Source organism: Pristis pectinata, chromosome 6 (genome assembly GCF_009764475.1).
Source record: "Pristis pectinata isolate sPriPec2 chromosome 6, sPriPec2.1.pri, whole genome shotgun sequence".
In the NCBI taxonomy this organism is placed as follows: domain Eukaryota; kingdom Metazoa; phylum Chordata; class Chondrichthyes; order Rhinopristiformes; family Pristidae; genus Pristis; species Pristis pectinata.
Window position 1 is genome coordinate 28,816,900 of NC_067410.1, and position 25,430 is coordinate 28,842,329.

At 37.1% G+C, this 25,430-nt stretch overlaps 1 protein-coding gene across 4 annotated transcripts in view; it reads right to left on the reverse strand.

The window, feature by feature from the left end:
• cadpsa (Ca2+-dependent activator protein for secretion a) overlaps window positions 1-25,430 on the reverse strand; it is a 337,975-nt gene that overhangs the window by 89,447 nt on the left and 223,098 nt on the right. For all 4 annotated transcript variants that reach the window (XM_052017899.1, XM_052017896.1, XM_052017897.1 and 1 more), the window contains exons 12-16: window positions 16,145-16,281; window positions 13,717-13,904; window positions 6,940-7,041; window positions 5,066-5,129; window positions 4,195-4,318 (exon numbers count right to left, since the gene is read on the reverse strand). In XM_052017899.1, coding sequence (XP_051873859.1) covers window positions 4,195-4,318; window positions 5,066-5,129; window positions 6,940-7,041; window positions 13,717-13,904; window positions 16,145-16,281 — 615 coding nt within the window. The remainder of the gene's footprint in view (window positions 1-4,194; window positions 4,319-5,065; window positions 5,130-6,939; window positions 7,042-13,716; window positions 13,905-16,144; window positions 16,282-25,430) is intronic.

The following is a 25,430-nucleotide window of genomic DNA, read 5'->3' on the forward strand; positions in this document are numbered from 1 at the left end:
TCCTACCATTAAGACTATATTCTGCCATCATATTTGACCTACCAAAATGAACCACTTCACACTTATCTGGGTTGAACTGCATCTGCCAATTCTCAGCCCAACTTTGCATCCTATTTATGTCCCTCTGTAACCTCTGACAGCCCTCCAAACTATCCACAACACCCCCAACCTTTGTGTCATCCGCAAACTTACTAACCCACCTCTCCACTTCCTCATCCAGGTCGTTTAGAAAAATCACAAAGAGCAGGGGTCCCAGTACAGATCCCTGAGGTACACCATTGGTCACCGACCTCCACGCAGAATACAACCCTTCAACAACCACTCTTTGCCTTCTGTGGGCCAGCCAGTTCTGGATCCACACTGCAATGTCCCCTTGGATCCCATGCCTCCTTACTTTCTCCATAAGCCTTGCATGGGGTACCTTATCAAATGCTTCGCTGAAATCCATATACACTACATCTACTGCTCTCCCTTCATCAATATGTTTAGTCACATCCTCAAAAAATTCAATCAGGCTTGTAAGGCAGGACCTGCCCTTGACAAAACCATGCTGACTCTTCCTAATCATATTATACCTCTCCAAATGTTCATAAATCCTGCCTCTCAGGATCTTCTCCATTAGCTTACCAACCACTGAGGTGAGACTCACCAGTCTGTAATTCCCTGGGCTATCCCTACTCCCTTTCTTGAATAAGGGAACAACATCCACAACCCTCCAATCTTCCGGAACCTCTCCTGTCTCCATCGACGATGCAAAGATCATTGTCAGAGGCTCCGCAATCTCTTCCCTCACCTCCCAGAGCAGCCTGGGGTACATCTCATCCGGTCCCGGCGACTTATCCAACTTGATGCTTTCCAAAAGTTTCAGCACCTCCTCTTTCCTAATATCTACATGCTCAAGCTTTTCAGCCTGCTGCAAGTCCCCACTACAATCCCTCAGATCTTTTTCTGTAGTGAATAGTGACGTAAAGTATTCATTAAGTACCTCCGCCATTTCTTCCGGATCCATACACACTTTCCCACTGCTGCACTTGATAGGCCCTATTCTTTTGCATCTTATCCTCTTGCTCTTCACATACCTGTAGAATGCCTTGGGGTTTTCCTTAATCCTGCCCACCAAGGCCTTCTCATACCCCCTTCTGGCTATCCTAATCTCCTTCTTAAGCCCCTTCCTATTAGCTTTATACTCTTCCAGATCTCTAACATTACCTAGCTCTCTGTATCTTTTGTAAGATTTTATTTTCCTTTTGACTAGATTTATTATAGCCTTTGTACACCACGGTTCCTGTATCCCCTCGTGACTCCCTTGTCTCATTGGAACATGCCTATGCAGAACTCCACACAAATATCCCCTGAATATTTGCCACATTTCTTCCATACTTCTCCCTGAGAACATCTGTTCCCAATTTAATCTTCCAATTTCCTGCCTGAGAGCCTCATAATTCCCTTTACTCCAAGTAAACGCCTTACTAGTCTGTCTGTTCCTATCTCTCTCCAGTGTTAACATAAAGGAGATAGAATTATGATCACTATCACCAAAATGTTCACCCACTGAGAGATCTGACACCTGACCAGGTTCATTTCCCAATACCAAATCAAGCACAGCCATTCCTCTTGTAGGCCTATCTACATATTGTGTCAAGAATCCTTCTTGAATACACTTAACAAACTCCTCCCCACCTAAACCCCTCACTGTCTGGAGATGCCAATCGATGTTTGGGAAATTAAAATCCCCCATCACAACAACTCTGTTATTCTCACACCTTTCTAGGATCTGCTTTCTTATCTGCTCCTCAATATCCCTGTTACTATTGGGCGGCCTATAAAAAACACCCAGTAAGGTTATTGACCCCTTTCTGTTCCTAACATCCACCCACAGAGACTCCGTAGACAGTCCTTCCATGACGTCCACCTCTTCTGCAGCCATGACACTATCTCTGATCAACAGTGCCACTCCCCCACTTCTTTTGCCTCCCTCCCTGTCCCTTCTGAAACATCTAAAACCCAGCACTTGAAGCAACCATTCCAGTCCCTGAGCCATCCAAGTCTCCGTAATGGTCAACACATCATAGCTCCAAGTATTGATCCAAGCTCTAAGCTCATCCGCCTTGTTCACAATACTCCTTGTGTTAAAATAGACACATCTTAAACCTGTCTGAGCACGTTCCTTCTCTATCACCTGCCTATTGTACCTACTACTAGCTTTCTCTATTTAAGAGCCAAACACCTCTTGCCCAGTCTTTCCAGTTCGGATCCCACCCCCCAACAGTTCTAGTTTAAACTCCCCCCAGTAGCCTTAGCAAACCTCCCTGCCAGGATATTGGTCCCCCTGGGATTCAAGTGCAACCCATCCTCTTTGAACAGGTCATACCTTTCTACAGTTCTTACAATGAACAATGGCAGATAAGCAGGAGAACCCAAAAAGTAGTTCACTTCTTGTCAGTTACTTTCCTCTTTACCCTAAATACACAATGAATGGGTGGGTGATCCTGTCTCAGGTTGCCAGTAATGCTTCTCTGATGTATCTGCCAACTTAGTCTGTGATTGTATTATGTGAATACTCCCATTCTTACTTGTATTCCCTTGCTAAAGATTTCCTCAGCGTCACCTATCCACATCATGGTTGAAATCAGGAACTCCCCTCCAGTGGAAAATCAAACATCACAAATTTAGTAACACTTCAATACACTGCAACTATAAGCTGAAGAACCCAATTCTACCTCAGCCCATCTTTCTCCAATCCTTTCACAGTTCCTTAATTGCCAGAATTAGCAGTATTAGCAGAGCAGAAATTTCCATGTATTTCCTTATGATATGGGAGGAGTCATTTCAGCCCTTTGGGTCTATGGTAGCCCACAGAGCATGGCATTCCCCACTGATTATCCCTGTGGCCTACTCTCCCCACATTCCATCAAAATCAGAGGCTGAAGTTGACTCTTTGCAAGCTTGGTGCCTTAATTGATCTTGAGATTAGTTTTGACCATCAGTAATACAGACTATTTCTGGCTCTATAGAATCACCCAGCTCTACCCCTGTCCTCATTACCTGACCCCTCTTTCTATTGTCTGTAAACATGAGTTCATCCAAAAATCTGTGTTCATTCACTAAAACTGTTGTGCTCTTGATTAAGCAATGCCTTGACTTTTCAATTATTATCTCACTTTTAAATCCCTTCATGGCATTGCCCCTCTTTGTCTCTGTAATCTTCTCCTACCCTGCATCACTCAGAGATATGTAAGCACCCTCCAACATTTGCCTCTTCAATGTCGTGAATTTTAATGCCTCAGCACTTGCAGCTGCTTTCAAATGCCGAGGTGCTGGGTTCTGGAGCTCCCTTGCTTCCTCTCCACCTGTTTATCCCCCTGCCCTTCTTTAATACACTCCCTTTGATCTCATGTGGCTCAGTGTCAAATTCTGTTTGATAACAGTCTGTGGTGCACCTTTATTTGTTGAAGCTGCTGCATAAATACAAGTTATTTACGTTAGTGTAGTTGCACGATTGCACAATCTTACATGTTTACAGGCTTTTGAGGAGATGAATGTAATTATCAGTAGACTCAATGTTCGCATTTTTTTAGTAAAATATTCAAAATCCAGTGATGATCCAAAAAAAGCTTACCTTCTTTCCTTAAATGCAAATGGAAGTAAAATGTTATTTAAACTGCATTTGAGATTTCTGCTTTGAATGCATAGTCTATCTAATAATGAACCTCATGTGCTTTAGGAATTTTCGATTCTAAACCAATAGATGGAGCCAATTATGTTAATAATTGTAATTTATAATTCAACAGCTTTGTGGTTCAAGTATGTATTATGTGTTGAAGCAATGCATTCTCAAATTTATCACTAATGTGCAATTTTTTCAAATACTTTTTCAGTTATTGGTTGCAGTGATTAAATGACACTGTTCACCTGTTGGATCTGATATTTGCTTACATCCACTTAAACTAAATCAAGCAATATAACAACCTGAAGTTTGCTTTGAACACAAGCATTAAGTTTAATAATATTTAGTAACTATAAGTCACCAAGAAGAATTTAATTTGCCTGTGAAGTAAATGCATATTGTTCTAGGACTACATTTTCTTAAAAATCACATCTCTGAATCAGCACATTGCTATGTGGACTTCTGGTAACCTGTCTTCAAGTGTTTCATCTGGTGAACTGTTTTCATAAGGAAACTCTGTGACTTACCTTCAATTTTGGCATACTCAGAAAGTCGTGTGTAATTCACCAGTGCAGCTTTCTCCAAACATTTCCGAATAACAACTTTAACTTCCTCTTGTGGAACAGGGGTTACTATATCCTTCATCAGCACCTTTTCAATGACAGAAATGGAAGTGCATTATATGAAACCTTGAGGAAAATTGGAAGTAATAGTTATACCTTATTGTTTACTCGTATCTCATGGGACTTTCCAAATACCAGGAGAAACTTAGACTCGGCAGCAAAGTATGTCCATTGAAGATAAGGATTTATAACTCTGGTATGCAAGATGAATTTTAAGATATATTTTGCAATAATACTTCAAATACTGAGCTGGCTGTGACTGAATGTGTCATGCACTCACCTTGAATCAGCAGGTTGTGGGCTTGAGGCCCACTCCAGCAACTTGAGCACATAAAAACCAGACTGGCAATCCACTGTAACACCAAGGGAATGCTGCAGTGTGAAGAAATATAAACTGTGGGGTGAAATATTAAACCGAGGGCAGATCTGATCTCCCAGGTGAACATAATGGGTCCAGGGCACTGTCTCCAGTGAGTGGCACCAAAGAGGACCTGGCCCTCAAAGTTTCTAAAAATAATTTATCTTAGCGTTATTTACCCTGCCTGTTTATGGGCATTTGCTGGGAGAAAATTGGCTGCAACATTTCCAACTTTACAATAGTCAGTACATCTCAGAAAGTACTTTATTCTACATTAGCCTTAAAGCACTTTGGGTCATTCTGAAAGGGAAATGAGAGATGATATATAAAGAAGTCTTTTTTAAAAAGGGGATTGGTGCATTAAATGTAAATTACTTTGGTACTTGAACTGCACACAATAAATTATTAACTACTCACCCTCTCCAAGAGAGATAAGGTAGCCTTCAATGCACCCTCAGGTCTTCCAAACGGAAAGCAATATCTGTCAGACAGATAGATTTTATTAGTTTTCAACAAAATGTCCAGGATGAATCTTAGTTAACTTTATTAACCATAAAAAAAGCACAATGCAGGGGGTGCAGGGGACAATCTAAGTCTTATTAGCATTGATTAACAAAACAGTAACGAATTAGACATCACAATGGATCAGATTTTACAGTCAGTAGTGAAGTGATGGTGTCTGTTGTTAAATCAAAGGAAGCTGCCATGGGGATTAAGTCAATTTCTGTGGCAACGACTTCTTTTCTGACATCAATTGCTGTCAGGTATTAGTTCCAGGTGATCTTTGACATTTAGCAATGGCAAAATCAGCAGGCAGAATGAGTCCTTTAGAGAAAAAATTTTGGAGACATAAGAAGTAGGAGCAGGGGCAGGAGCAAGCCACGGGGCCCTGGAGCCTACTCCACCACTTGACAAGATCAGAGCTGTCCTGGATCAAAGATATATCATTCTCAGCCTTGAATATGCTTAAAGACCAAGCATTCACAACTCCCTGAAATAGAGAATTCCAAAGATTCATAACCCTCTTAATGAAGAAATTATTCTTAACCTCAGTCCTGTCATATCCTGAGACTATGCCTCCTAGTTCTAAACATCCAGCCAAGGGAAATCACCTTTCAGCATCTTCTCTGTCAAACCTCTTCAGGATCCCATAAGTTTCAGTTACCTCTCATTCTTCAGAGAATGCATTGAGTATGCATTCTACTCAACCTATCCTCATAGCAATTTTGGGATCTCTTACCCAGCAATCAATCAAGCAAATTTTCTTGTACTATGTGTAAGCCAAACATTTCCATCCTGAGATAAGGGGACCAAAACAGTTTAATAAGCTTCTGGTGTGGTCTTAATAAAGCCCTGTAGAATTGTAACAAGATTTTTGTACTCCAATCTCCTGCAATAAAGGTGAGCATGCTGCTTGCCTTCCTAATTGCTATACCTGCAAAGTAACCTTCCGTGATTCATGTACGAGGACACCCAAATCTCTCTGAACACCAATATTTAACTGTTGCTCTTTTCTATTACAGATTATTGTTTTTCTATTCTTTCTACCTAAGTCAGTAACCTCATATTTGCCCACATTATATTCTACTTGCTGTCTTGCTTACTGAATTAATTAGTCTCTTTTTTTTACAAATTCTTTTCATGTGCACGGTCACTTCCTCAGCAAGCTTTGATGAGGATGTAAAAGGCACAACTTATAACAAATATTAGAGCACAAGATAAAGACAGTAATATATGTGAGTTTTAAGGAAATGACAAATCAGACATTTATTATTAGTTTCTTAGTGCCTAATGTGTACCTTGCCTCATTTCAACAGTAATTAGAGCAGAAAACATCATTAATAAACTCACTTGCATCTTGTGCAACAAAACATAAAATGTTAGGGTTTTTTTTTACTATGTGAAGCTCTGAAGATCACTGATCCTGCTGAATAGGTTGGAGAAGGGGGTAAGCTAGCACTTCCTGTTGAGGAACAGGGAATCACTGACAGCATCTTCTGGATTTACCTGTGTGTACTCTAGACATTGTTGGCTATTTCAGGTCCAATGATAATGGTAGAAAATTTCTACCTTCTCTGATGACCTTCTCCACAGATGCTGCATGACCTGGTGTGGGTATCCACTCTTTTCAGTTTTTCTGGTGCTTTAAAGTTGCACAGGACTAGTACAAAAAGTAATATTGGAAAATGTCCTTTTTCAGTACTCATCTTAAAACCAAACAGCCTTATGTATTACTTGGAAGAAGTAGAAAATACATCAACCAGCTTGACATTTTACGTGCTTGTACTTACCTAAAATGAGTAATCTGATTCTCGAGTAGTGAACGCAGTCTCGCCTTAATCTCTTCGAAACGTTCCTTCTCTTCCACTGTTACTGTTCCTATTCCATCGGGCCTGGAGGTACGAAAAAGAACGTTTAGCTGCATTTTTTCATAAGTCCATTCATTCCCATTTGCAACTTTCAGTTTAGTGCTTAAAATATGTCTACCTAAGTACTAGAGTAAATCAAATACTAGACTACTTGCATTTAAGGCGAGAGGGGGAAAGTTTAAAGACAATATGCGGGGTAAGTTTTTTTTAAACAGAGTGTGGCAGGTGCCTGGAAATGGGCTGCCAGGTGGTGGTGGAAGAGGGGTTTAAGAATATGCAGGGAATGGAGGGATATGGATCATGTACAGGCAGAAGAGATTTAGTATAATTTGGCGTCATGTTTGGTGCAGACATCATGGGCTGAAGGGCCTGTTCCTGTGTTGTACTGTTTGATGTTCTATGATGGGTCTGTAGGATAAATAATTTTGTCATTTTAAGCTAAGCCTCCAGAAAGGCAGAAAAACTGAACTGTATGTGGAAAATCTGGTTTTAATAAGTTTCTGAATGTTTTGCTAATGGATTAATAAATTATAGTCAAATTATATTCACTTTTATTAGTCTTCATTGTTACTAATTTCACTTAAGTTACAATGAGTCCTAAGCAACTGCTACAGCAGAAGTACTGCTTAACAGTTTATTGATTACAAAACATATAGAAAGAGGGTCACTTTCTATTTTGTTGTGAGTTTAAAATTTGGTGAATGGGTCCTCTTGGGGATAGCAGACATAGTGTAGGCCTAGAAAATGATATAATGCAATGCTGACAATTAAAAAGACATTGGGATGGGCCTTCCTACAAAGCAGATATAAAGCATATAAAGATATAAAGATATAAAGCAGATACAAAGTAGATATAAGCAAGAGCCCAGGATAGCCTGCCTACTCTGGGCCACCACAATGTGGTGGAGTGCAGCCAGCATTCTGACTGCAAGTAGAACAGGCCAGATTATTGGATGGGGCAGTGGGGGGGGGGGGGGGGGGGGGGATTGGGAGTAAGGGGCAAAGCTCTGGCCTGGCTTTGTTTGGTGATGCCTAGGAGGAAAGCACCTGCTTCTCTGGCCCCACAAAGATGCACAATCATTTACCCTTTGACTCTGGCTCAATGGACAGACATCCTTGTTAAACGATTGTTTATGGGACACCTGTTGTATGGTAATGATGGAAAGAGGACAGTTTGCTTATGTTTTGGCTGCACCAGCTTTCCTTTCTTTCTTTTTTCTTTTTACAACATTTTTATTAATTCCACATAGAAAATACAGAGCACATGAATCAGAAAAAAGACAAAATACTACAAAATACATTGTGTTAAATCATACTTGAAATCACAATACCCCGTATTGATAAACAAAAATGATAGTTAATTGATAATAATTAAATTGGAATAATTTTATTATAAAAAAATCTAAACACACTACCAAGGCTGAAAGCTTTCCAACCAGAATAGTAAACTGACATAAAATTGTCTTTTATTTTATTGCTGGTGCTGTTCATTCTTAGTTGCTACAGGAGCTAATAGGCACCCAACAGCTGGAATAATTTCATTCTGGTAGTTCTAATAGAAGTGCTTGAAGCATATTTTATGCTGTAACAGATTGTATTTATAAGATTATACATCCAAACTGTTCAAAGGGTTCACTTCATCCCTACTGATCTAAAAAATATTAAAACACAAATGCTGCATTTTTGCTTCACACATTTGTGGATTTTGAAGATGAGCTAAAGGGAGATTTGAAAACATTTCTTCATTACACAATTCAAATATCCTTTTCTACGTTTTGACCTTTTGTACTAATAAGCTGGGAGCTGATTATTAAAACTATGTGGTTGCTTTTCCCAGGCTATTACCCACATAGCTTATGTTTTAAATGAAGTGTATGTTATAAAAGAGAACAAATTAAGTCCTGCACAAATAAACATTTCCTTATTATTTCACAACTTCAGGTTAAACAAAATGGATAGCTCCTAACTATTTACACCGACCAATAATCCATAATAAGAAGGAAAGAAGCCGACCTAATCCTTTCACGAAAGGAAGCAACAGCCCAGACAAACAACATTACCAGGTTCTTCAGTCAAATGCAGAGAGGGATTTGTACTCTACTATCCAGCCTACACTAGCTCGGTCTCCCTTTCTGTAGTGTGAGTAGACTGTGAATAGAATAAACAGTCCTTTTCCATAGGCCTCCTTCAGTGTACATTTTAAGCTGCGCAAATCCCCAGCACCAGCCTGTTTGGCAACACAAAAGCATGATAAAGGATTACAGAACCTCTAATAAACCTCCTGTCAGGGGTTAATTGGTCAGCTTTATTTCTTTTTATTTGCAAGCATCAATTGTGACCTTAGGCTCAGAAATTACAATCTATACTGCAGTGCTGCAGTGACCAATCAGATAAAAAGCTGTTAATACCACAAATCGTCCCACATGAGATCGTACTCTGGAGCTTGGAAAGCAAGTATTTTTTTGCACTTTTTGGAGAAGCTTAGTGGACCAAGCTTCTTCCTTTCTTTTTAAAAAAAAAATTAAAAAATTCAGAGGAACTGTTATAAATGTGGTATACTTTCAAGACCCTTCAAAATAACAGATTTATTTGTACAAGCTAACTTATGAAAATGTTGGATTAAACTTTACGATTATTAAGAGTACCATGCAATGCATTTTCTTTTTATTCAGATAGGAAAGGATGAGATCTTTATATCATTACACTTTGAAATTTTGAATTGTCACCTGGCAATAAAGAGCAAATTTTTAAGTTAAGATATAAACAAAAATGGGCTATCCTGTATCAATGATAAACATAAAACCACCGAATGTAAATATTGTTTTAATTTTTCACTAGGATGGAAATCCCATCTATCATATTCAAATACAAAATAATTGAGTGCTTGAGGTAACAGCTGTGATAAACCTGTAATACAAAATTATCTTTATAGTTCTGTTCACAAAATGGGCTTGATTTTCTTTACGAAAGTCGTACACCTATATCTTCACATCACATGTTCCATGTTTTGAAACAAAGCCCATAAATGCTGAAAAATTGGAATAGATTCTGGTATTATATTGCAATGGTTCATAGTAATTGGAAAAATCTAAGAGTTTTTTTCAAAGCAGATGCCAAGACGTTATTATACAGTAAGAGTAGTGTTGGGAGCTAAGCATTTGACCACAAGAGTAGCACAATCCACAAGTCAAGCGTAGCTACTTTGGAGTGGTTTCCATGTCTCGGAGGGCCTGCCAACTGAAACCCGTCATGGCCACTAGGATTTCCTTTCTCAAACAGCTGCGGACTATATTACATCTGACATGATGAGCGTCTTTCGACTCTACCTTTCAAAACTTCGGCAAACCATTTTCTCACTGCCGTTCACAAAGATGACATTTTCGGCAGCGTGATAGGAAAGATGTCATGTTGGTTGCTTTTCAAGTCTTTGTCACAGTGGTTAGCACCAGTTCTGTCAGCTTCACTCTCCTCACAGCCTCCTATCTCGGGCCATGTCACAAATAATAAAATTTCCAATGTTTTTTGTCAAAATTTACAAATAATCAAGCCCTCGCCATGCTACGTGTTATAGCTTTTATGGCTCAGGATCCTCCTTGCAAAATAATTGCCAAAATAGAAAGAAAAATTTATCATGATTGAGCAAAGTTACGTTTTATATATAAAATGTTAATTTAATTATAAATATTAAATTTGAATTGTAAAGACAAAGGAAGTGCTACAGCAAAATAAATACCATCCATCATTAGAACAACTGTCAATATTTTATTCATATGAAGGACAGGAGAAATACTTTTTATACAGATTCTTCCTGTGGAGTTTCCTGCATCTTTTTTTATATAGGTGATTTTAAAAAAAATAATTGTTTGTATTTATTCATAATAGTTGTCATATTTCATGATTTTAAATTAACTGATTTCTCTTCAGGTTTATAAAAGCTCTTCCTACAAAAAAGACAGGGGGGGGTCAATAAATTTTTTTGTCATATAAGGTTTGCAAATAATTAGATACAATATTTTTGCACAGAAACCTTTGTTACTTTCTTCATTGACATTGATCAAACAGTAAGACCATTTCAGTATACTGGAACCTTGGATACCAGCTAGTTAGTTTCTTCTTTATGACAGCTTGTCATTCTGTCAGTCTTGACCTTCGGGCTGTCCTGTAACATCTGAATCACATTCGCTTTCTACTCTCTGACTGACTGCAAGCTACTGTTGTCTCACTGTCTGACCCAATAATAACAATACAAACAGACAACTTACTGAAACTCCACCACATAAAAAGATAATGTTTATCCCTAGCATGTATTAAAATCTACATGTAGTTAGACCTACATTTGACCCTGTTTGTTTCAATATAAATGACCACAGTTCCACTTGAACTAAAGCCTTCAAATGCTTGAATAACAACTTTTTGCTTTTTTTTAGCTATGTTGTAATGTTTGAGGACTTGAATAAATCTCAATTTCTTATATTAAAAATATGATCTTAAGTGTTAAGCATACCAAGTGTCATTTAATTTACTGCAATGAATCTCCAAATTTACAGGAGGTTATGACTTTGGACACAAAGGAAACCATCAGTGAGAATAAATAAGAAACAGGTTAAAGTCTAACTTTCAGCTACAACTTTGTTCCATGTTTAGTACCCACACCTTCAGCATTAACATCAGGATTTCCTTTAGAAGGCTACGTGTTTTGCCAACATGAACATTCTGTAAACATTTTAGGATTTTATGCCACATTTATATAAAAGTACAACTGTTAAAAAAAAGTTGATACGTGAAGCCGGCTTAGTGACTATTCTGGACAGCCTTGGAAATGTTACTCCAGCAGTACAGGTTTCAGTGGTTCAGTTACAAACGGTTTCCTTTATCATTCAAAAGCAGCTTTTATATGACATCACATACAAAATGTTTAAAATAAGGTTAGACATATGTGATGTAAATAAGGAATGTGTCAAAAGATCTTCTTGGGCTGTTTAGGCATTCTGGAAACTAGAGTATTAATTTGCTCTGTAGGAATATATTTTTCTTTATAATTCTTTATATAGCATCTCTGAGATGCCAGGTGTCAGAGCTAAGCAGGGAGCAGGTATGAGAGATCTAGTCACTAGGAGAATCAGAGATCAAGTGTATTAGAGACTAATCACACATCTCCTCAAGGCCAGCTGAAGAGAAACAAGCACTAAACATCTTCTTGATCAGGGACTAGTATATGAAATACTGCGAGATTGGCAAGGGAAAGGAAATTATGGAAAATATCAAGACAAAGGAAGGAAAATATATGTAAAAAGAGGCATCTGCTATCACTTTTCTATTGAAATATGAATTATGAATCTTTTCTTATTCACAATACCAAAAAATGCACTTACCTTTTTGGCTCAGGTTTTTGTTGCACCTTGGATTCCTTTCTAGAACCTTTTCTAGACTCCTTTCTCTCCTTTTTTGGGTCAATCTCTGGCTCATTTGCTGAGGGATTGAGTGATTTGTCCCCCTCACCATCTACACTTGGCTGTGACACAAACAATTCTGGCACTTTCACACTTTAAAGGATAGTTGGTTTGTAGAAAGCCAGAAACAGAACCAATGAAGCATGAAAGAAATAAAGAAAAATCAAAGTACAAGAAACAAAAGGAAAGCATGAAAAAGAAATAAAAGCAAACAGAAACCAACAGAAGTCCTGAAACAAGAGATGCAGTCATAAAAACAAAATCAGCTAACATGAAATGCATGCTGGATCTTCCATCGTATCTCTAAGTATTACACTGTGCTGCATGAATCCAACTGGAACATAGGATTTAAATAAAAGTAGTATGGCGGCATACAGATATTATTTCATAATATCTGACTGAAATGACATTAATCTGTCATGTCAGAGCATGCACAGAAGCTTAAAAATTACTGCAGTCACTTGCAGAGGCTATTCTGAAAGCACCTCCCAAACTCAGGACCTCCACCACCAAGAATGATAAGTGCATGGAATCACCACCACTTGTTGGTTTCTCTCCAAGTCGCACAGCATCCTGACCAGGAAATATATCTCCACTCCTTCAATATCTCTCTGCCCAAATCCTGCAACCCCTTACCATGTAGTATTGTGGGAGTAATTTCACCAGAAGGATTGCAGCAATTCGAGAAGGTGCCTCACCATTACATTCTCAAATATAGTCAGGGATGGATAATAAATGCTGGCCTTGCCAGCAACCCCTACATCCCAAAAAAATGAATAAAAAAAGAACATTTTCTATTATATTGTGCAATCTACATTACTAACACATGTTTTAAGTCATTTATGCACAGTGGAGACAGCTGTGTATTTCCCACAATGTCTATGATTAACAATGTGTATTGTCCTGCATCTGGCTACAAATATTCATGGGATTCATTCCCACTACATGATCATTCAACAACTAATGTTGGCTTATGCTAACTTCAACTAATATTAGCCTGAGTATATATTTTGCTTATAAATAAAGCAAGATAGAAAGACTGGGATATTGCTGTATAGCATACCAGAATGGAATAGAAACTATGGATAAAACCATTGCATGGAAAAGATTCCTGTGTTCTTCTTGTGTAGTGCTGACAAATATTGAGTTATAAATGCTTATCTTTCCTACATAATTCCAGTAAAAAGTCCATTGGCTTAGTTATCACAATAACCATGGTCTCATTTGTTACATTGTTTTTGAACTTTACCTGTTGCCATGAACATGTGAAGCACAGAAGGCAAAGCTGTAATGAAGCAGGGTTGGGTCAATCATTGCTCCGTTTTCAGCCCTTTCAAGCAAATCATTGAGGTAGCAGAGATGTCTGTGACAGCCTCTGGTTCCATAACGGGCACAGTATTCATCCAGTACGAACACCTGGCCAGGACTAAACCAGCCCTGTGGAACAGAAAACCAAAATCCCTCAGAAAAGGTTTTGTAAATAGGCAATGACATTAACTGACTCCACAGAACACAATATAATAAACATGTGAACCAATGATTAGCTGTAATTATAAATAATATATTACTTCAAAAATATGCTTTCAGCAAAGACTTACCACATTTTTGTGGGACAATGTTTTGTGGGCATCAATATGAAGCACTTAACATCAGGAGAAGAATAATTTATTATTTTGGGCAAAATGCATGTGATAAATGATTTGTGATAAACCCATTTGTATAACCCAAAAGAGACAGGATCGGGATGACCCATATCATTTCACCAGCTTGTGTTGAAGGGACTTTGTGTGCTGGATGGGAGGTAGGTACTTTCAAATTTTGTCCAAAGTAGGCATGATGTTGGCATTGCCTGTGGCCAGAGTTATGGAACACAAAGCATATTTAAGAATTATTTGAATGTGGAGATGCAGGTGACAATTGAATCCTGTTCCACATTTCACTAGGAGAGTGGGAAGGGCTTCTGCAGAGCTTCGGTTACAAATGGGAAAGCTGGTCCTAAGGTAGACATGGGGAAGGGCTTGGGGAGGCTGTGGGTAGGGACGTGCATGAGCTGGCAATGGGATCCAGAGTGTTTTTCTGGAGGAGGAATGCTTTTCCAAATCCTGCACAAATTTCAACCCCACTGCAGAACTCCTTTTTGTGGATTAGTGGCCCTGATATGGAGCTTTATTTCAGCTGTTTGCAACATGGCACTAATGGGCACCAAATGACTGGCGCCAGTTCTGCCTATTTGTCCCTGAAATTAAAAATGAGGTCCTGACATGCATATTTAAGCTAGAGAGAGGCAGCTATGCCTCTTGCCCATCTACAACCCCATGAAAACTATATCAAGCACTCATGGAGGCTCCAAAGTGCCAGGCAAAAATGGGCATCTGGCAGGAATTATGTATCATGGTAAGAGTGCCAGCTCCTTTGTGTAGATCATATGCAATGTGACGAGGAGGATGGAGAGATGGGCATAGATCCAGGAAGCAATAATGGAGTGTGCAAAGGGTTTAAATTGTAAAAGAGGAGAGTTAATGGCACCAAAATGCAGCCAACGCAAGGGCTCAGTGGGGAAGGACTAGAGTTTAGGGTTCTTCAGCCACTGAAGAGGGAGGGGCAGGGTCAGATGAGAAAGCCCCTTAAATATTGTCAATACGGGATTGGGGTGGCTCCCCAGTGGCATCGGTGCTGTGTTTTTTATGTAAGATGGTAACACTAATGATTGATCCGTACACAAATATAAAGGTTTACACTGTTTTATTGTATGTAGTTTGTTTTCTATGATGAATAAAGTTTATTTTGGAATAAAAAAAAAGGCACCAAAACTTAAAGGTGGAGAGTGGGGGTGGGGAAAGAACCATCCACATTATCAATTTTCACAACTATATTTTTCCAAATATTCTTTCTATAATTCTATTATCCCAGAAGAATAAAATGCAAGCAAAGAATTAGGCTTGGGATTTGCATAATCCATCCCTACAGTGTCAAACCAAGGTTTCCAATCACTGCCCCAATTTTGCTGACCGCCCAGCAATTTCCCAGCTCAGGGTCCTACACATTCATGGCAGTCTGCTGCTATGGCAATTGAGAGGTGGGAGGGCTAGTTAAATGGGCAGAACAGCTCACAAGACTGCAGCAAAATCAAGCAAGACATTGGCAATTTCTAACAGAGAAGGTGCAGAAAACCAGAGGAAGAGTGGGGCCATTACTGGACATCAACAGCTATCAAGAGATGTCCAAGCTTGTCCATAGTCAGCTGCGAATTTACTGCCAGTCTTTACCTGGTGGTCCCAGGGAGCAGTGTACCAGTGACAGATGAGAAATAAATGAGAATGTAACATGGAGCCAAGAAAACTTTACAGTAGGCAGGGAACAGTAACGTGTGTAAGAGAAATCAGGTTCCAGGCAAAGGTAGCAGCACTTCCCCTCAGTTTCCCTCCCAGCATGGGGACGGGTAAAGGAAGAACACCCAAACCTTGTGGAGGAACCTTCAGCAAGAATAAATGGCAACAGTCCATGAAACAAAGCTGGGGTTAAAAAGGAATGTTCACATTGCCAGTAATTTTACCTAAAATCTTTGGTTGTTACAGCTCATAGCCTGCCTTTTAGATCAAAATGGCAAAGTATCAGCTCAAGTACAATGCCAACAGTTATAAAATCGTTATAGTTTTATAAATCAACAATATGCTTACCAAACAAGAATAGGAATCATTAAGTCTATGGTCCAATGTCAACCTTTGTAGTGTTTCAAAGAGCGTCGCGTGATCAAACATACAAGGATTGGCAGAGATAAATTCATCCATTCCATGTTTCTGAGCTCTGTCTGCATCTGTTTGCCAGGCACATATACAGAAAAGGGCATACTTAGAGAAAGGCTACAAAGCCATCAATTAGGCACACAAACACAAATGGATAATTAATCACCCTATCATCCACCCACAGCTAGCTACTCTCACCTAAATTATTATTTTTAATTTCTTCCTTTCAAATAACTTTTCATGCAATAGGTTTTTCCCTCTGGATTACTGTATTCATCTCCAGTGTAATGTCAATATAAAGTATGCAGCACATTCCCTCTATCCAAACTAAGTGCCAATCTAGTTAATTAATACTGGTCCTAAACAATACCTTTCACAATAGATTCTGCCATTCCACAGAATGCAATTCTAGTTCAGATTTTAAATAAGGATCGTTTTGGGACTATGCATCATAAAAACTAGTAAAACAGATATTGGTTCCATTGTTGGTCCATTTTTGTCACCCCGATTTTTATATCAAATTTTAATTCTGATAAACAAAATTACTTCTGTTGAAAGAGTTTGTACTGCATATCACAAAAATGTAATCACAATTGTTTAACAACATAAACAGTCTTAGAAGTGATATGCTGGTGTAAAGCAAGAATTCGAACCATCCTCAGGCTCAGTCCTGTCCTGGGAAACTGTACTGAAACCAGATTTCAAATATCGTTAGTGAATACTTAGACTTTACATTATGGTTTCTTATTTGCACTTCAAAAACAAATTTTGTAGAAATATATTAAAAACCCAAATAAAATGGCAAACCATGGCAAATCCATAACTTTGATACTGAATAGCCCAGAGGATGAGGGGTTGTGAAGGAGTGGGATGAGGAATATTCAAAAATTAAGGAGGAATTTTTCAGATCTGCATGTGATGCCTGTATGTCCATCCTTTCTGATCAAGTGTACCTCCTGGTGGATTGACGGAGGAATTGCACTGCCAACATCTTTGCTCGTCTTTTCCATATACCCAATCACATTTATTCGTAAGATTACAGAGAGTACATTGTGTGGAGAAGGAAAATAGGCAAGAGATAGCAATATAATCAGCAGAAGGGTGACATGAATTGGAGTTATTTAAATACACATAAATACAATTTTGGTAAGCAAAGTTATTTTTATGTCAAATTAATGGCATCAATAAAATATGATTATTCTAACCTTTACAAGAGATAGAAGCAAGACTATGATTGAAAAACCATGGATGGCTATTAAATGGAATGCAGTTATTCAGAATTCTTCTTTGTGAATTAAAATGGATTCAAAATGGAAAACTGTCTGACACTATGTCTGTACTACTAAACAAAAAGACAGAAAGGACTGGCACAGCAAGGTTACAATCTGCTATTTGCTATGAATTAATGAAGTAGGAGCATTCATGCTTTCTATTCAAACTGTAGGCACAAGCACCTAGGGCGTAACTAATTAATCTCAACATACATAAGATAAAATATTATAATCAGCAAAAGAAACAAAAATAGAAACCATTCTGGGTGTGGTCAGATGCACCCTAGATGTTGGTAATGTCTTTGAAGTGTCAATCAAATTAAGGACAGGTTTCACAGTTTATTGTATACAGTCCATTTTCTGTTACAGGAACTGTTTTTCAAATCCTATCCCAATATGACTGCTAATTTTTAAAATCAGTCTTTCTTATCATTGTTTTGTGTATTCCTACCCTTCAGTTTAGACATGCAGATTATCCATTTGTATTTCCCAAAGTAGGCATGCTTTAGTATTACACTTAAGATAAGTGAGTTTTGTCAAGAGTTATTAATGGTTAAGAGTATGATTTTGTTTAGAGACGGGTCAATTCACGATGAAGCAATGAGTTATTACTTTGGTAAAATAAAGAGAAACAACGTTGGTTTTAAATGAGTCAAAACTTTCAATTTTAAAGTGAAAGAAGCATTACTATTGACAAGTTCATGTTCTTTTTATTTTGTGTTTTCATTCTATTTAGTAAATATTAAATTAGTACAAAAGAAAGTTTTTTTGAAAGGCATTACACAATAAAAGGTTCAACAACCCATCAAGAAGATAATGTCCTCATTTAAAAGTTAAAAGGTGAAGTTTCAATGTTCTGGAGTCCAATATTTAGGAATAAAATCTTTCCTAACCAAATGTTTTCGAATTTGGTAGGCATTTACAATAACACTATCTACTTTGATTGTTGTTGATGTTGCATGAACTGAACTGATAGGCATTCTTAGTCCAACATTGGAGCAACAATATCAAACTAAATTTTGAAAATATTGAAATTTGGTTAAGGGTACTTTGGAGACCAAGACACCATAACATAAGGCAATTTAGCAGTTTGTTATCTGAATTTGTTGATTGAACTCAAAACATGGAAGTTTTACAATTCAAAACATAAGTTTACAATTCAGCGTGGACAGTAATGATGTAGGCTTATGTTACAACATTGCATTTAAAAACCCAGAGATATTATTAGTCCGCAAATAGCCGCAGTTATAATTACAAGAACTGTGAGGGAATTAGACTTTCTTTAAAAGAAAGACATCTTCTAGTTTTGAATGCTGGATTTTCAAACACATTAAGTATAACCTTCTAGCACCAGTCAAAGTGGAAATAGGGATTGTACGATTTCATTATGTGTTACTAAGTCAGGGACTGGATCACTCAAGTGAAGTTTGCTGTGCAATTGAATTTAGATGGAATTCTATAGCAAGCTTGTTGATATTTTAATCCCATGCTACAGCATAAATATGTCTTCTCTGGATTACGGGTTCTATTTGTATACTTTAGAAATGAATAGTCCTTTGAGGCCATGCTCCCTTTTACAGGTTTCAAAACTGAATATTTATATGATTCAAGATTGATTTTACCAAATATGTTTCTAACATTGTAGTAAGAAAGGTTAGAAAATAAATGAAAAATCAAATAATTTGTTAAATCATTGAAGTTTCTGAACAATTAATTTTATTGCACTTTACTGTGATGCAGAAATATCACTGCAGTCTTAAAGAGAGAGCATGATTCCAGATGATCAATTATAAAAAAAAGACAAAATCTAATATTTGATATTGATTTACAGGAAATTGTTAGGAAATAATTTTTAGCAATTGACCAGTAATTGTCCTTTATGTTTTAAATTAAACCATCATTCTGATTAATACAGTTTACAGATTAACAAATCACTAGTTCTAAGAGGTAATAGAGAATGTGAAAAATTGCAATAAAGATATTCACTGTAATTCTCCACATTCTATTTATTTAAATAATACTGTAAATGAATCTGGTGGATTGTGTTAGAATGTACACTTTATAGGAGAATGCTAATTGTTGCTATCTTAAACATTAAAATGTGTTTATAATTATAGATCCCTAAAGTAAGTTATGGATGGTACGTTTATAAGATACAGCAATTATTAGTTAATGCTTAGCCATACCAAATTCCCCATGTATATACGGCGTATTGGCTATCGAATGGCAGACTTCACAATTAATACAATGTAAGAGATTTTTTAAAATTCATTAAAATATTTTAATTTGCTGTAAATTAAACTGCACTGCTCCATTGTGGGTTTGTGTGCTTTAATCTGTTTAATCACTGACACTTATTTGTCCCTAAAGATAAAAATAATCTCTGAATTAAAAAATTACATACTTATGAAATTTTAATAGTAAGTTGGTTTAAAAAAAGGCACAAGCTAAACCTTTTGGATGTTAGAGAATGTGAAAATAACTGGTCTTTAATTTATAAATCAAATACATATTAATCTTTTTACTTAAGATGATAATCTGCAGCAAATTTTCAAATGCAGTTCTTTATAACTTGTTAACAGCATTGAGACAATTAATGTCATACAAATCTATTAACATTTCCTGTAGAAAGTTCACAATGAGATGTCAGACATGAAAAAGGTGACTTTCTATCACAGTCCTCTGGTAAATACGCACATGTCATATCTCTTTGACATTAAAAGAATGAAGATCTGTTTTGGACAATAACAAACAATGACACTAGTCAACCTCAGCTGGAGAAGTGAAAAGAAGAAATGACAATGATTGATGGCAGCTATCCATTTTCAGATACTAGCTGCGAGAATGTTCTGTGGGGACTAATGCTCTAATGAGAAATTGATCTGCATTATATTTCAGCATTTTAAAATGTAAGTATCAAAGATACATACCTTTGTATATTCACCATCAAAGAGATTTACAAATTCATCAAACAAATAAAAAAATGAAACAAAACTATTATGGCATATTTCTAATGTCTTTTAAAATACATGTTGTTGGCCTGGATGACATTCTCCTTGTCACATCCCAGCATTCGATAAAGGCACATAACAAGAACATGACGGGCATACTGCAGGACACCATCATTTCCTAGTGGGCCAGGAAATGCTAATTTTAGTTGGATTCTTCAAGGAACGACAAGTAGCTTGCTTTAAGTAAACGATGGAAAATATTTTTTTAAAAATGTGAGGCTGATCAGATAGCCAGCAGTTTTTCCAAAGTTAGTCACAAACAGGGGCACATTGGCTCTGCATTTAACATTGATTTATATTTTGAAAAGTTATTTTAAATCTTTCCTTATTTCACAAATGTCAATAAAAATTGAATTGTATGAATTTGTAGAATTCTACATTAGTCACTCATGCATTTGATTGGTACCTTTAAAGTGGCTTATAGTGTACTGCAGTTAAGGAGAAAAACATGCACAGTATGTGAATTGATTAAATTCACTAGATTGTGGTACTGCATTCCTCAAATGTAGCAATTTGAAAATACTAAAAATATTACAGCAGTGTATAGATGATAAAATATGTAGCATTTAAAGCATACAAAACTACCAAATCAATCTAATAGGATAGCAACAGAGTTTGGTGCAAATACAAGAATACTGGCTTGCATTTTTCATTACATGGGAACCGGATGCACCTTTCAGAGTTTTACAATTACCCTGTATTTCCACCAAAAATGAACTACAGCAAAAGAAAACAAAATACGGAATATTTGTCAGGCATCAAACAGAAAGAAATAATATCTGTCTTAAGTTCTGGAATTTTCTGCCTGTTATCCAACGTTAAGTCTATGAGTAAACAGGAGTATTTTCCATAAGGAGGGATGGTATCATCTACTCCTCAGTACTGCACTCGGAATACTCCAAATACATATTTGCCAACTCCCACAACCTTTGCAATTGTCTCCAACGAGTAAAACCTGCATTACTAAACTCCATGCAGTAACTTCCCAAATCAAAACGTGTGTGTGTGACAACTTTACTTAAAAAATTGCGATGGACATCAGTAAACAGAGTCCACTGGTGTGGATATTAATAATGGAATGCCATTTTAAACACCAATCTTTTTGGATAGCCTAATCCATTTTTAATATGTTCTAAATAGAAAAAAATATTTTCTTGGATAATGTTGAAGATCTTATAGGAAAAGGGCAGTACTCTATTATTGAACAACAAATTAAAGAATATTGGGATGGCTAATATTTTAATATTTTCAATGCATTAGAATGATTACCAAAGGCTAATTTAGTGCAATGTCATAATACCTCTGTTTCCACACACATTTTAAACACTTTACATACTAACATTCATGTGATACAACACATGTTGTTCAATAAGTATGGAAAGAATACAGAAAACCAGAGCTTGCAAATAAATGTGGAGTTTATTTGTTCTGCTTATCCTGGCAGTAGACTATAATTACCACAGTGGTGCTAATCATTGCTGTGAAGAAACAGGCATTATGATATCATTGTGCAAGGCAATCTGTTTTCAAGCATTACACAGTCAATTAGCTGTAGAGATAATTGAACAAATATATTACTGATGTCTTTTGTGATGTTAATTCACATTTACATTGCATGGAGGTTAGAAAATGTTAAGAATCATTCAAGTCTTACTAGGAGGAGCCTTTGACTACAATATAAAAGCCAGAGAGAGGGCAATTATGCAAATACCGCATGCATCTGGATTTGCAGTATGGAAGCTTTCATGTCAAACCTAAATTCAGGAAACATGAGTATTAAACTACAGAATTCTAAACATGAGAGATTTGAGAAGAAAAAAACACATTGCATTTGTCAGATAATCAATGCTGATTATCTGACCTGTGCCAGCTACAGGGAAGCACTTACCCTTTAATCCAGCTAGAAGTTAGCAGGGTAAGAAGGAACAAACCAGAACAACATAAAGACTAGCAACAAGGCTTAGGAAAGCAGATAGGAGCCCTAACCTAGCAGCAGGTAGAATCATTCAAAGTACATGGGTTCAAGCAAAGTAAAACTGAACAAAAAAGAAAAGACAACAAAACATCTAGCAAAACACTTCTCTTGTGGTTAAAGTCACCAAGAAATTTTATATCAAATAGATTAAATTGTAAAGGCTTTGCATACAAAACACATAAACCATAAGATGTTCCAGTTTGTAAACTACTTATTGGTCAACATAATTTCTATTGTTATGGAACTATTATTGACCAAAACTGAAGTCAATAATTAGGCAAAATAAAGAATTTTATTTAATAATCAATGAGTACAAACTAACTATGTTAATAAGATAGCACTTATTAAAGGAGGTCAGAAATCAACACAGAAACTTCTGGTAAACTATGAAGAGTAGCAAACAAAAATCAATGTAAAATATTTTTGAAAGGCAACTTTATCTTGCTTCATTAAATATGACTAATTGGCAGCATGAAACCCTTCTACTGCACTATATATCTGTATGTTAGTAACACAACAGATGTCATTTGAAACAGATTTCTTTAAGGTGAAATATGCCTACATGCAGGAATATAATTATCATTAAATAAACAGGAAAAGTAGACAGCTGGCTGAATATGTATTAGAAAAGGTCACACAGAGTCTAACACAAAATGTGGTGATCAGATTTGATGATTTTTTTTAAAGAAATTGCTTGTTGATCTTTGAAGATGCACTTTCACCCTGATATTTTTACATTTAGATCATATAACAGTAAATATAATTAAAAGATTTAGAATATGTATCTAAATATATTCAGTGCTCTGTTGAAAGGGCATTTAGATACATTTCATGAAAATCCACTGATAATATCAAATCACAATAACACTATTTACTCCTGTGATTGTGTGTGATAGGCTATAGTGTCTAGTTGGGCAGGTTATGCTGGGTACACAGATATTGTGCCAAGGATTCTATGACCCAGATTTAAGACAACAATGTGCCAGAAATACTTGAATCTAACATGCACTACTTGTACCAGAAGCAGAAACTGAGAACACATTGCAAGACAGTCAGCATCTGTGGAGAGAACAGCTATGTTTAATTTTCAAGTGCTGATCCTTCTCTGCAACTGAAAAATAAGAGGAGAATAATTATTCTAATACAATCAGATTAACATGGAGGTAGTAACATACAGGGAGGAATGATTGAATAGACATCATTCAATTTAGAGGCTGAAGCATTGGCCTGGAATTTCACCTGCAGTTTCCAATCTATCTACCCATAGATTTGCCTGTGGCACCTTCTTCAATGAAGCTATCCTGATCCTCATCGGAGAGGACCTGTGCATGCAGGACTTTATGGATGCAAATATCACCATGCTGCGAGGCCAGAACAAGTGCAATCTACAAAATGTTTTTCAACCTGAATAAGCCCCAATTCTGACTTTGCCGGCTGTCAGAATTGCCAAAGAATGTTTCGGAATATCTCTGATATCCTGAAACATTCAAAAATAGTAAAAAAAAATCAAATACAATTAAAATAAATCAATTAAAAATTAAAACACACAAAATATTTAAGTAAACTTAATTAATTGAAGAAAATGTAAATTACCTATTACTTACCTGGGTTCTACACATCCATTCTTTGCCACTGAAATGGATGATGTCTTTGTTCCTTAATAGATCTAACCTGGTACAGGTATGGTCTAAGATGGCATTTCACTGCTGGATTCCATAAGGATTCCATAAGGATTCCAACATCAGACTATTGTTGGCAAAATACTATTGAATACCATAGGAAGTTTGTGCATGCTTTCTTTGGAACCCAAAATTTCATGACAGTCCCACATAGAATTGCTAGAAAATCTTGCAAAAGCTTGGTCCATTAATACATTAATTAAACAAAGCAAAGAAGCCAAGGAAGTAGATGTTTGGAAATGTGAGAGATAGAAATCATAGGTTCGGGCATCAAATCAATAGAGATTTGCAAGTAAAGGGTAAAGCTAAACTCTAAAGTTACTTGCGGTCCATGTTCAGATCAGAGGGCTGCGGGAAGATTAGGAGAATGATGCAACATTGTTCAAGCTTGATGCAAGTTACTTACAGACAAAATCAATAATGGGAGTTAATGGGTCATCTGCAGGAAATTCATGACTTCTTACTTGAGATATTTGGAAATGTGATCACCCAATCATTGTTTAGCTTTCTCAACGCACAGCGACCAGAGTATTGAATATAATAGAGCAGATCTTCTGCTGACCCTGAAATTACTGCTTGTATTTGGCCCCGACTGCTTCTTCCAGTGAAGACCTGGGCACAGGCCTCCACTAGGAAGCTGGCTGCCTATACATCAGTAGATCCCAGTGAAAGTGACTGCTTGTGCTCACAGAATGGCTTTGACATCTAGTAATGTCCCAACTCGAGGACCAATGGCTGCCAAAACTGCCACTGAAATTGAATGTTTGTGAATCCCTTTAATATTCACATTCAAAACCACACAGGAACTACTAAAAGTAAAACGCACTTAAAAATCATTAAAAAACATTAAACACTAAAACATGAAGAGCTATCCACACACCTAAAAGCAACTAAGTATGCTTAAACAGTTCCCCCGCAGTCATTTCTTCCTCTTCATTTCCATGAGGCCATTGTACTTGTGCCAGATCTAACCTGGCGCAGGCTCAGCGGGCAGATTTCCCAGCTTGAGAGACCTCATGGGGAGTCCACCAGTATAGTACAGGGGCATTTGGCAGCACAGGTGGCACTGCGGAAGATGCCTCTGCCAGTTTAAGCCCACACCCATGCTGGACTTCTGGACGTCCATGAAGAAACCCATGTAAGTCTGACAGAAGCGCTGGCTTGCGGGGAGAAGATCTGCTCCAATGTGCTAGATTAGAACAAGTAAAGGGAAGCTACTTCTTCACATGGAAAGTGTGTTTAGTGCACTGGATAACAGAGTGAATGGGATGCACATTAAACGTG